The sequence below is a fragment of the Pogoniulus pusillus genome, chromosome 22 (genome assembly GCF_015220805.1).
Source record: "Pogoniulus pusillus isolate bPogPus1 chromosome 22, bPogPus1.pri, whole genome shotgun sequence".
Lineage (NCBI taxonomy): Eukaryota > Metazoa > Chordata > Aves > Piciformes > Lybiidae > Pogoniulus > Pogoniulus pusillus.
This window is the reverse complement of record NC_087285.1, coordinates 11,226,422-11,240,120: the sequence shown is the minus strand read 5'-3', so window position 1 is coordinate 11,240,120 and position 13,699 is coordinate 11,226,422. Positions and strand designations below refer to the sequence as shown.

General features: G+C 50.4%; 1 protein-coding gene across 1 annotated transcript in view; it reads left to right on the top strand.

The window, feature by feature from the left end:
- The first annotated feature begins 5,841 nt into the window (after positions 1–5,841).
- DPYSL3 (dihydropyrimidinase like 3) overlaps positions 5,842–13,699 on the top strand; it is a 33,181-nt gene continuing 25,323 nt past the window's right edge. The window contains exon 1 of the mRNA XM_064161707.1: positions 5,842–6,383. Coding sequence (XP_064017777.1) covers positions 6,090–6,383 — 294 coding nt within the window. The 5' untranslated portion in view covers positions 5,842–6,089. The remainder of the gene's footprint in view (positions 6,384–13,699) is intronic.

Sequence of the window (13,699 nt, the reverse complement as noted above, 5' to 3'; positions counted from 1 at the left end):
GGATCTAACAAGGATCTTTGCATTTAGGCCTTTTTTCTGTTTTCTTTGGTGTGTAAAATAGTTTTACTATAAATGAAATCTACAAAATGTATCTTTTCATTGCAGTGTCTTCCTTCAACAAACACAGATTTCAGCCAGGACTTAAGTTCATCCTCTGGCCAACAAAGATAAATCTCTCTCTTGTGATTCCTTCCCCCACACCTGCTTTCAAACAGATGGAAAGCAAACCCCTAGCTGGGAGCATGTGGCTCCCTGGCCTGGCTTGGAAAGAAGCAGAAGTGCTTGCAGACTTTCTTCTCGGCTAGCAGAGGGCACAGCTTTTCCTGGCTATGTTAAGCATAGGTAGTAGTTTCTGCCAGTTATTGGTTCCTCCAGCGTGAGGATGTTTTACCTCCAGAGTGACAGCAAATGGCCCGGCAGACAGGCAGGCAGACAGGGACCCTTCAGTCACAGCCTGGCTCCTGTGGTTTGCACACAGCTAAGTTGCTTATGTCAGGAGTTACACCAGGGGTGAGACAGTTGTGGCAGAAACCCTGCACAAACAGCTGCCCTGCCTGCCTCATGAGCTGGCCAAAATACATTTCACTGCTTTCTTCCTCACGGTCACAAGAGACCATACAAACAAACAAACAAACACACTCTATCTTTAAATCCACTGTAATTCTGCTCTGCTGGGATCTAATTACTGATTATAGGCATGTAATCACTGGCATGTAATCACTAATTATCTCTAGATACACCACCTGGTTTTGCTATGGAGCATCAGTCTACTCTCCTGAAGCTATGGGTAGGGTTGTTGAAACAAAGACCAATTTAGGTCTGCAATTGATTTGGTCAAGTGCAACGCCACGGAAACAAGGAAGTCTCAGCTTAGGGCTCAAAGTCTTTAGTAGAAATAAAAGCAAGCTGAGAGAGGAGTAGCTGGTGATCCCTGGGACAGGCTGGAATGAGAGAGTCACAAATGACTGACATGTGAAAGCAAGTCAGCATTTACCATCACAACAAAGACTAAAAGTGGAGTTCTTGAGTGAGAATGGCTGAGCCAAGCTTCACGGCTTGGAAGAGTATGCTGCATAATGTCATCTAGGAAAGAGGGAACAAACAGAACAGGTGGGAAAAGACTGATTTCAAGAGGCAGAACTTGATCTCAGGGGAACTGGGCTGACTGCTCTTGAAGTGAATGTGTCACAAGTCTAGCAGAATATTTTGGACTTCAAACTGGGAAAGAATGGGTCTTTTCTTACACAAATCCGTCTCGCCCAGGCCCTAATGGTCCACTCCACACCCAGCCAGCAATTCCAGCACATGCAGTCTCACCCTTCTCCAAACTGTGATCCTGAAAATGCCCACTGACCTGCAGCTTACAAAAAGATAGAAGAAGGTTTATTCTAACCTTCTAACCTACTATGTCCAAGAGTTTAGAAATTGGAGCATGGTGATGAAAGCATCAGCCACTGTCCTTCCCTGCTCAATGGAGACAGGAGACTTAGCAGTCACCTGCTCTTCATAAATGTGCCATTTCTTGGGGAATAAAAGAATCCACCCATCTCTGACCTCTGCCTCCCAGACAATCAGGACTCTGGAGTAAGCAAAGGCAGCTCTGGCTTTGCATGAATCAAGAGAACTCTGTCTGACTTCATCATTGCTACTCACCATGCATGTAATAAAGGGATGCAGTTTTATCAAACCCTGTAGGAAGAAGATGGGGATGAAGAAAGCAGTGTTAACATGCCACTAGCACTGCCCTGCTGTTTCTCAGTGCTTCTCCAGCTCAATCTACAGACCTTCAAAGCAAATGAGCTACGAAACCAGACATGCATGTATCATGCTAACAAAGTTATGCTGTCATTATGTCCCTTTCATGCACAATTAAAGATCTGCAGCCTCCAGGCCCACAGGAAAACCAGTGTAAAACCATTTTGTATTGATTTGACAACAAGGAAGGAAATGTCCTCACTCAGAGTACAGGTCTCCTTTGCTTGAGAATGTGAACATTGGTGAGGGAGTGGGTCAAATCCCACCTAATGTCAACAGCCTGTTTCCTTCAAACAACACAGTATTCTCAGAGTCTAATGAGCATTGTGGTCATAGTTACAGAGCCTGAGACACTTCTATTCCACAGCTCCCCCTACACACCAGTTGAGCAGTGAGCAGTTTCCAGAGGCACAGGCAACATTGTGTGAACAAGAAGCCACAATCTGGGATGTGCTTTACTCTTTTTTTATCCTTTTTCTGGTTTTATTGTAAAAATAATTACAGAACTACATTGTGTAGAGCATCTGGGAACTGGGAACCAGCACAGGAGTTTGCCAACAGAGGATGCAGGGGGTTTCCAGCTAAGAAGATGCTTGCCAGCTTCCCAAACAGAAAGTGAACTAGCAAAATTAACCGAAAATACCCAGCAGAGAGCAACGATGGCTTGGCAGCGGCAGGCAAGATGACCTAATAAGACTTCTCTGTCAATACCTTTGCTGTTTGAGTGATTCAGCTGGCAATTTAAATTCCACTTCAAACATTAAAAAGCCTTAGTAAGTGGGCAGCCTCAGGGAGAAAATGCTTGTGAAAGTAATACCACCTGTTCTGGTTACCCAGCAGCTTGGGCAGTCATCTCTGGAGCCAAGATTCCCCTGCACAGGTCCTACTGGGAAACCCAGCTGATGCCCTGGCAGCAGATGATGAGAACAACAAAGTAAACCAACACAGGACTGAGGGCACAGAATGAGGAAACGCCTACCCCAGACAGGGTGATTATGTCTCATGTTGTTAACTAATCCTTTTGTAGAAAGGGATTTGCCTAAAGACCAGTTCCAAGAAGGCTGCACCACTGCCCCCATTCATAACTAGTGCAGCTCACCCAGCAGCATGGCTGATTTCCATTCCAGAGCAGTGGGCACAGCTCTCACCCAGCCAGAGAGGCAGGCTAGTCAGGTGTACATGAGAAGCTTGCCACTAAGGAAGGTAATTTCTCACAGAACCAATGCTGATCCTAAATCAGAATACTAGGCTGTTTATTTTCCTTCCAGATATGACCAGCAGTGCCCATCTGGCAGACTCAGACTCCTGACCCAAGAGGGACAGGCACTCCTGTGCTGGGGTCACAATGAAAAATGCAGTCCCTGAGCTGAGGAAACACTCTGCAGGGCTGATGTTTTGGTTCTGGTAGGTCCTGCAGCAACAGTCAAGTGACACACATTGTATTGCAGTGCCTGCCATCACCATCCTCCTGAGGGTCAGGACAATCTCCCCTCTCCATGGGATCCCCCTGCCCTGATCTGTGCCACCCAACTACTTTGCATAAACAAGCAGGAAGAGATATGATTTGCCAGCAGGGCTGAAGATACACCACTCATGGCTGTTTGCCTCGACAGCATTTTTATCAGCTAGCAAATGAACACGATTTAAAGAAAATGTGCTTAATTACAGGGAATGGACATTTTGTCATCATGTAATTGAAAGCTTCAGATCTGATCTGAGACACAGACATACAGAAACACAAGTGATGCATTCTGCTGGGCTCCAGAGCAAGGCCAGTGCAGGAAACACTGAACCCAAACTTCAGTTTTCTTGGCGTGCTTTGAACTAGAGGCCTCACAAAACCCAGCAAAATGAATCTTAAAAGAGAATGGCAATTTGAGACATAAAGAATTGTCTTTCATCCAGAGAATAACTTCTGTTAAAGGTCAAGTTTTAAAGGCTTCACTTCTTAGAAGAGCCCCCTTACTCCTTCACTAGTGCAGATAACTTCAGTGCAATCATTTCTGCAGCAAGGCACTAGGAAAGATAAACATTAGAATCGGGATTTGAATAAATATTGCTATTAAAGTACAATGCTGAAACTTTGCACATTTGCAGAACCAGACAAAGACCAGGCCTTGTTCCAAGGAATTTTAATTCCCCACAAAGCTACACAACCATATGGAGAAGTCCCAACCAAAACAAGAGGTTCACTCTAACTTCACTGCGGTCAGTGCACAAAGCCACCCAGCAGCCTGTGGCTCAGGAGCTGGCTTTTTGTCCTGGGAAAGGCTTGCTTCCTCAAGGGTTAGTATTTGGCAGCTAGAAGGCTCAGTCTCTGCTCGCTGTCTGAAGTCTCCTGGACACTGGCTCTAACATCAACAGATATGCACACATCCCCCCTTTGCTAGAGGCAGAAGCTGGCTGAGATGATTTTTAGCCCAGGTGGAGCTGCTCTGTGGATCCAGCTTTCAGTGTAAGAAGGATAAATTCACTCAGGCTAAGGCAGTTTTTGAGGAAGGCAAAGACTTGGTGCATCTGTCTGATACTAGTGGCCTTACTGCCAAGCAGTTGATTACAGAGGTAGAATGTTTGCCAGGAGAGCAGCATTAGAACCTACAAACCAAACTCTGGCTGTTTGAGAAGATGCTTCCTTCCTTAGCTGCCAGAAACTGCTGCTGTCCCTGTCCCTGGAAGGTGACAGCAAGCACCACACAGGCAGCAGTGCAGGGCCCTTCTTGGGTGAGTGGCAGGGCAGCATGAAACCCACATCAGTAAATTCCATGAAGCCACAAAGCTGGGACATGTGCATGTTGAACTTCATGTTAGATTGTGAGGACAGCCAAACGCAACCTTCTCTGGTGTCTCTTTAGAGAATGTAAGTGCAGGAACTGACCAATGGCTTACCCTGCTAAGTGACACAATGCTGTTAGAGTAACCCATGCAGCTTTGCCGACAGACTGTTTGTAGTGCATCCTCTCTTTTCTTAGCCCCTCAGATGTGAGTAGTCAGCCAAAAATTCAAGATCAGGTAGATTGCCCCACTTAGGCGGAGAAAAGGATAGAGTTAATGACACTGGTACCAGTCCAGCTACAAAAGCAGGCTGCTTCTCAGAGCGCAAAAGGAAGGAAACTCTCCTAAACTATTTCCTCCCTTGTAACTTCAAGCCTCTGTCAGCCAGTACCCACAGACTCCCACTCCAGGCTAATCACAGGAGCATTGTTCTCCATGATAGCGAAGGCTCTATGGGAATTATTCCATGAGAACCACCAGTTCCTGGAGGGCTGGCAGAGACAATGCCATCGTTTTGTTTGGGAAAAAAAAAGGTTGGAAAAAGCATAACTGACAATATCTCACAGCAGATACGTGGTGTGAAAGATTACTTGGCAGGACACTGAGCCCAGGTACTGTGCATACTTGTTCTCTATTAAGAAATGCACGTTTGGGAAAAGACTTTCCAGTCAGAACTGCAGTTTTGGAGCCGTGCCACATCGCGGATCCAGCCTTGCTGTTGCTTTTGCCTTCAGGTCTTCGGCACTTTGGAGTTGAAGCTGCACCTGGGCTCTCTGAGCAGCACCTGAACCCAGCCCAGCCCTCGAGCTCGCTTCTGCCGCCGTGTTGAGTGTGTTGGCGTGACAGGCCCACGGGTGCCCACGGGTGTGCACAGCGAGCCCCTTGTGCAGCTGGCATTGCTTGTGCCCAGACGTGATTTACTGACTTTGATGCTCGCTAGGGCCAGTGGCCCGAGAGGAGTGAAGTGTAGCCGTGTGAACAATCGCGCCCGGGAGCCCCCAGGGTGGCCGCTGCCCGGGCAGGCTGTGAGCTGGTTTCTGGCAGCAGGCAAAACTCGGCCTGTCCGCCGAGTCCCGGCTGTACCCCCGAAAGGATGGAGACGTGTCCCAGCAATGCGGCCGGTGCCATCACACCGCCGCAGACCCTCGGAAACCGACGGCTGTAGCAGCGCGGGGCAGCGCAGAGGCACAGGCACCGGCACCGGCGCCCCGCCCCGCCCCCGGAGACGCGCGTGCAGCCGCCCTCGGGGCCGGGCGGGGAGGTGGCTGCTCGTGTCCCGCCCGTCGCCGGGGGCGCGCCCGGGCCCGCCGTGCACGTGGCTGTCCCAGCCGGCGCCGCTCGCCGTCTCTCGCAGGAAGCCTGTCGGGACCGGGGTTTGCCGGACCGGTGGCTAGAGAAGGCTCGCCCGTCCGCCCGCTCTGCTGCCGAACTCCCGCCGCCGCCTCGAAGCCCAGCGGCGCCGGTGAGCGGCCCCGCCCCGCCGAGAGCCGCTGCCAGCCTCGCCCCACACGGAGCCGCCCGCGGCCCCGTCCCACCCGTCCCGTCCCGGCGGCGCGGCGGGCATGGCGGAGGGCATGCGGCGCAAAGATGAGGAGCTGCCGGTGTACTTGGCTCGTCCCGGCACGGCGGCGGTGCCCCGGCAGAAGCGTGGCGGCCTCTTCTGCAGCGTCGAAGGCGCCTTCGAGAGCAAGACCCTGGACTTCGGTGCGCTGCGGGTCGGGCAGCGCCGCGCTCCGCCGCCCCCCGGCCCCCAGCCCAGCCCGAGCCCCGATCCCGGCCCTGGCTTCGACACCGGCGGTCCTCCTTCCACCTCCGACGAGGAGCGGCTACCGGACGTGGCCCCCGCTGACGACAGGGTAGGTGCCGGCGGGGCGGCTCTGGGGACCGGTGCGGGACTCGGGCCGGTGTTGACGGGGCTGGGGCTGACGGACCCCCGCCGTGGTGCCCGTGTAGGCTTCTCGGCTCCGGCTATCTGTGATGCGCTGCGTTCCCGCACGGACAGGGGCCTCGCTGCCCTGCAGTGTGAGGATATGCCGGATGCCGACGGTTCTCCCCAGCGGAATTGCCGTCGTCCCGATACCGGAATGGTGACGCTGAGCGGCAGCCTGGTGGACCCTGGAAACTCGAATTACTCCTTCCGTACGTGTGTGCAGAAATAGCTGCACCGCCCCCACCTTTCCCCCCCCCAAAAAAAAAAGGAAAGAAAGAAAAAAAGAAATGTTTGGAGTTGTTTCTCCAAACGAGGCTGACCCTTCTGTCACATCGACATGAATCTGAAGTGAGTGGCATTGGTCTGGAAGGGGCATCACTGAAGATACCATCTGGCACAAAGTTTCTTGACTTAAGCTGAGGGCAATGGTCAGACTTATCTTTCTCCCCACATCCTCTGGCAGAGGCTGGGACGGTTTCTGGGTCCAGCTCTGGTCTCACCAGCCTGAGTTCAGCAGAGGGATGTGTGACTGTGGAGTGAATTCCTTAGCTGGGGCTGCTGTAAAAGTGTGGCTCATTCACCTATGAGACAAGTGAGGCCACCAGCAGGCCTGTGGGTCACTGAGCTCACTTGGAGGTGAACTTTTTCAGTAGACATCTTAAGGGCACCAGTTTTCAAGGATCTTGTAGCAGGGCCTGGAGAAGTGATGTGGCTGCCTTGGGCTTCTGCAGGAACTTCAGCTTGTGTCCAGAGTAGAACTTCGATAAACTGCAGATGTTTGTGATCTGGAGGACTGACCTCAGCTGCAGGACTCTGGTGGGATCAGAAGCACTGAAGTGCACTGACTTGGCCTGGGTTGGTTTGGGGGAAAGAGTCAGGCTGTCCTTAACGGTTTCTTACTGGCAAAGTTGGTTCCTTACTGCTTGTGAGCTTCGCTCCTTTGCAGCCCATTTTACAGAGTCGGGAGCAAAATTAACGTTATTCCAGTCGGTGCAGTCCTGTCTGTGTGGTTTGAATAGCAGCTGCAGAACTGACCACTGCGCTGACTTCATGCTGCTGCTTGTTGGAAAAGAAACAAACTCTGAGGGGCTGTCTGCAGGCTTTGCTGCGAGCTTGTCTGTCTTTACTAGCTGCAACAAAAAGTTGAAAGCCTTGTTCCCTTTTAAGGTCTTTAGAGACGCTTATCTCTGGAGTATTGTGGCTGAGTTTTTTTCTCCTCCTGATGCTTTCTGCTCCTAGATTTCTTCCTCTGAGGCCTTCCACCTGATAACCATTAGCAACCAAATTCTTTTTTTCTCCGTGTCTTGCCTAAGATGGGAAGCTTCATTTATATGTTCTTGTGTGGTTTTGGCTAGAAAGAATCCTATGACTTATGACCACAACTGATCAGCTTAGGACTGTGCTGGAGTGCAACTATCCTGATGGGAAGTGCCTGCCGTGCCTGCTCCACCACAGTGTTTGATCATGTTGAACTCTGCAGACTCAGAGCACACAAAGGCCCTTTTGTTGAGGCAAATCAAACTTCTCTGAATAATTTCACAGATTAAGGAATAGAGAGAGAGAGGTGAAGTCATCTACCATTGACCAGGCAACTTGTTTGTTAGGAAAGCTGAAGTGAGAGCCTTGCCTGTGCCTGGTATCTCCTGATTTTTGCAGTGGACACTTGCATGGAAGTACAACAGACCAACACACCTCTTCTTTTCCTTTTCATGGCATTAATTACAATTAAAGCCTCAGCATTTCTGTGGGAAGCCAACTGCAGTGTGGAGCTGCCTTGATGACATGTGATGCCATCTGACCTGCCAGTGTAGTACAGGCCTGGGTAGATGTTTTAACTTCACTTTGCTTTATCACAAAGTCTACTGAGAGGACAGAAGCTGAGTTGTGGATCTGGACGCTGTGCAGCCACAGTTACACTGCAGTGAGGGACATGGCTAAGGGTGATCAGGTGCCACTGGCTGTGCTTCAGCAGTGGGAACTTGAGCTTTGCCCATTGGTTGAGGGACAGGGAGATTAAGCAGTTGTTGGGACAGGGTCAGGAGTGGCTGCTGGAGGAGGCTGCTGCCCACCTGCTGCTGTGGGCAGAAGGACTAATGGACTCAGCTACATCCCAGTGCCAGTCATGGCACAGGTCTTATCAAACAAGAGACATGACTCTTAGGTGCTCTTTGCTAAAAGCAGGAGGCTGCTTTCCTTGGTGCAAGGATCTGCTGCAGCAAGAGTTGTTGTTGCACTTGAGATTTGGAGTCACAATGCTTGGGGGCAGAATCTGCTCTCATCCAGACTGTTCACAGAGACTGTTTATCAGCAGTGATTTAAGTGGGTGCAGATTTCTATCAGTAACAGCCAGTGGGGACTCTAGCCTTACAAAGTCTTCTGCAGCTTTCTTTGGGAGCTGCCATGTGCTTTGTCTCCCCAGAGGGGCTTGCAACACTCACTGCACTACAATGAAGCCAAAGAGGTCACAGATGACAGTACTGTTTGAGTTCCTGTGGTATGTTCACCAAAGGCTAGTAGTGCATGAGTAAGTACTGGAGAGCTGCACTGCTGGGCAGCTGCAGAGGTAACATGGCTTCAAGGAGCAGGGAAGGAGCTTTACACTCTGTGCTCAGTGCTAGAGAGGAGGGTAGAGAAGTCTGTGGTCACCTCCTCCATGTAGCTCCTTGCTGCTCAGCTGTGCAGAGACCCTCCTGGTCAGTCACAGAATTGTCCAGGTTGGAAGGCACTTCAAGGATCGTTTAGTTCCAAACCCCTGCCATGGGCAGGAACACTTTCCCCTAGATCAGGTCATGCAGGCAGAGCCTGTGGCTGATCGTGCTCACCTCAGACGTTTGGGACCGGCCTGCTGCGTGGTTCTACAGTGAAGTCGTCATTTCCAAGGCAACTGGCTGTGGTCCCACAAACACGGGATTGCAGCCTCGCTGCAGGCTAAGGCAGCTCCATCAGCCTGCTGGCTGGGGAGGAGGAGGACTGCAAGGGAAAATACATAGAAACATAGAATCAACCAGATTGGAAGTGACCTCCCAGATCATCCAGTCCAACCTATCCCCCAGCCCTAGCCAGTCAACCAGACCATGACACTAAGTGCCTCAGCCAGGCTTTTCTTGAACACCTCCAGGGACGGTGACTCCACCACCTCCCTGGGCAGCCCATTCCAGTGCCAAATCACTCTCTCTGGGAAGAACTTCCTCCTAACATCCAGCCTATACTTTCCCCGGCACAACTTGAGACTGTGTCCCCTTGTTCTGTTGCTGGTTGCCTGGGAGAAGAGGCCACCCCCCACCTGGCTACAACCTCCCTTCAGGTAGTTGTAGACAGCAATGAGCTCTGCCCTGAGCCTCCTCTTCTCCACGCTAAACACCCCCAGCTCCCTCAGCCTCTTCTCATAGGGTTTGTGGCAATGAAGACAGGCAAAGGGTCTGTCTACTCCAGGAGACCTGCTGGAGCCAGTCCTTGGCGTTCTGCTGGAGGCAGCAAGTGTCACATGTGCCTCGTCATGCTCGGTTGTGTGACGCCACTCAGATTCAGTTTGTAATAAATCCTGGAAAGACCCAGGGCTACCTCACATGGAGAAGGCTGCCTGAACTAGCTCAATTCTCTGGCTGTTGCAAAATGCTGTGATTCCAGCAGTCAACTTTTTCCTTCCCATTGCCAGTAATTTATAACAGAAACTCCAAGCCAGCTGCAGTCTCTTCCTCACCAGAGCACTTGGTGTGGTGGAGGAGTTAAGAGTTGTGTGCTGCTTTTTAGCACAGTTTAAAATCTTGCATTTGTAAAAGGGATGCTGAAGCACTTTGACAGTGCTCAGTGACCTCTGACACCCTGTTCAGCAAAGCTTGGATTTTCAGTTTGGTTTGACTTTTTTTCCTTCCTTTTTAAGAGAAGTATTTGGAGTTAAAATATTTCTAGTATTCCTACAAACAACAGGAACAAACCCAAGCCACTGAACTGTTTTCTACAGTGCAAGCACAACAGATAAACCCATATTATAAATACTGGAGTTTGATACTAAATACTCTGCTCTTCGTTGAAAGAAGTCCTACATATCTCTGTGTTTTTAAGAACTTGATGCCTGAAGCACTACAGTAAGAGGTCAGTTTTTAGCTGTTCATGCCAGGACACAGCTTATTGCCAGCAGTTATGTAGAACTGTAGAGTCTGATAAACCACTGCCTGTGTAAGAAGACACAGAGCCCGAGTATCAAGTGTTACACAGCAGGAGAAGATTTCTGAAGAAAAGAGTTCCTGCTTGCTGCAAAGAACCTTTGTTTTACCCAAACCTCCACCCTAAAGTGGCAATAGTTTGGTTTATTGTACTACCTCGTGGCAGCAGCCCTTGGTTTCCATCTGTTGAGATTCTCAGCTCTGGGTGGCTAAGGCCTTGAGCCACTGGTCCTGGTATGCCATGGTGCTGCTGGAGCAGTATGCTGTCTGCAGACCTGGGCACTGGGGATGCTTGCCCACCACAGAACTCAGGCAGCTGGGGCTTTGGAAGGGTGCTGCAGCTGCCATTCTGGATGATGTGTTCTTGAAAAACTCCTGTTTTTCCCAGAAAAAAAAAATTACAAGTCTTTATGGAACTTTTATGCAAGAAATAAACTGGGGTTTGCAGCCAGGTGTAAAGGATATGGGCTGATAGTAACTGAGATCCAGCCTGCTCTTAGCCTCTTGAACAGGTCTCTTTGGAAAAGGCATGGCACTGGGTGAGCTGGCTGGCACCACTGGCAAGATGAGCATTTCTGATGGTGCCTTCTTTTGTGCCACGACCCTGGAATGGACAATATTTAGAGAGTTTCTGGCATGGTGGTTTAGAGAGGACTTGTGTGCAAGACAAGGAGTTCTTTGCTGTATCTGGGATAGAGTTTAAAAATGCTCTTTACCTTTCAAAATGACCCCCAAAAGCACTTTTATTTAAAATAAAAACCCAGAGATTTAAAAAAAAAATATCTTTTTCTCCCCATTGAACACCTAATGATGGATCCTTGCTGTGGCACTTCTCAGGGGACAAAGAGGCATCACCAAGCGTGCTGTGAAGTGCACCTTCAGGTGGGACAGGTAATGAGTTTTTTAATGCTGAGTACCTTTGCTGAGGTTATCACAAAGCACAGCAAGACCTGCACCTGCATTGGGAAAAGGCTGCTTTCATGAGTAGCTTCCAGAGTAGCTGGGATTGTTTCAGTGGGGTTCACCCAGTGTTCAGCTGGGGCCTCTGTCCCTACCGAAATGCTGGCTTCAGTGTGAGGTGCAGAAATGCAGGCCTGATGCCTGGGCATCTCTAGTCCTGGCAGAGCTGTCACTGGGAAGCCTCCTGGCAGAGAGCATCCAAGCTACAGACATACTTTGGGAGCCAAACAAGCTACATGAGCCATTTCTTGTGGTTCTCACAGATTTGTGTGACTTCTGAGATGCCCATTTTAGGGGGCAAAGGAAAACAGTGAGAAATTCTGAGAAGCAGCTAAATAATTGGAGATTTGCAAGGCAAGATTTGCTGCTCTCTCTCTTGGGAGAGGCTTTGTTGTGCTGGAAACTCCTCTGAGCGATTTTACGAACACAGCTGAAAGTGTCAAACGCAAACTGCAGTCGGTTTGAATTTAAATGAAACATTGTGGTTTGGCCACAGCAAAATACTTGGCTCTGTCCAAAGTAATATTTCCCTTTTCTTTTTATTCAAGATGTCAGTACCTCCAACTGGCCAGAACAACCCCAGCTCTGCCTGTCCACTGGGTGGGAGGAGTGTTTGTCTCCAAAAGGTGCCACCAACAAGGTGGACTAGGCTGTTGGGGGCTTTCTTTTCCTAAAGGATGGTGTCTTGCAGCAGACAGGCAGTTGCCAGGACACATCTCTTCCACGAGGATTTGGCAGAGTCCTGGGCTTGTAGCTCAGCAGCTTTTGTGTCACTCAGCTGCAATGCTCATCTGCCCTCCTTGCACCATGTGCCTGATGGCCTCTACCTGGGTAGGGTGCATGGAAGGCTCGGGGGCTCACAGGCTGCTTTTGCTTGCTGGTGGCCAGCTGCTCACCCCCTCTGCACTGGACACAGGGATCAGGGCAGCCCGGAAGAAGCTGAGCTCTCCTGTGTGGAGGGAGGAGATCTGGAAATGATCTGGCAGCTGGGCTGCTGGCACCAGAGTCTGAGGATGACCTTGGCTGGGCGGATACAGCCCCACAGGAAAATTGTGGCGGGCTTAAAGGGAGGTTGAGTCATGTGGTGGGAGGCTGTGTTAAAAGTGACCCCAGTCAGTCTCACTGATGGCTTGGACAGAGAGGTACAGTGTGCATGCAGGTGACAGCGGTGTTGTGAACACCAGCTGGACTGATCCCATCATAGTGTTGAGGACTTAAGGGACGTGAGCCAGGAATGACAGAAAGAAATTAATCTCTGAAGAGCACAAGCAAATAGACCTAGAGAAAGGCTGTGAAATGTAAACGTCATTGCGAGTGGCATCGAAACAAGGACATTTTGTGGTGAGGCCCAGAAAGCTCATCTCATTTGTGTGGCCTTCTATTCAGAGGTGATCTGGGTGAGTGCAAAGCTGGTCACTGATGGTCAGACCTAGTCCTAGGGAAAACCATAATGGAGACCAGCTAGAGCTGTGTTTTTTACTTCAGTCGAAAGCTTTACCTGCACAGACCTCTTCCATTGTTGCTTCTGTGGAGAGGTGGAAGGCAGAGAAGGCTGAGAAGCAGTTGCTATGTGTGGCTGGAGGAAATGGGAGGAAGAAACAAAAGCCAAACAGCCAGCCTTCCTGGAGACAGGGCTGAGAGGCTGGAAAATATAGCTGGACCTTGGCACTGTCAGCTGGGCTGGTTCTTGGCTGTGGGGCAGATCCAGCATCATCTCTCCATTTTACAGCACGTGGGTTTAGGTCTGGTTCTGGTTGTTTCCGTTCAGCTGAGGGTGGAAGGAAGTGGCACGAGCAGAGAGCTCAGGCTTTTCCAGCCCTTGCTCTGCATGTCAAAGGGGGCCAGACGGGTGCCTGGATTGTACAGACTCAGGCTGGCTCTGCTGTGCTCTGAGCGAGTTGAGGCATTTCAGTGGAAATCCTGAGCCTCTTGTGTAGCCAAAACCCACCCTGCAGAGGGAGCTTAGCATGCAGTGGAAGCCATCTGCTTTCAGGCTTGGCTGTTTTAGGGTAAGCATCTCCAGCAGTTGGGTGCTGCTTACTGCTGTCCCTCTGGCAGCAGGCAGTGTCACACGCAGACACATCACTGCCCTGTGCTGGGTGCTGGTGTGGTGGCAGCT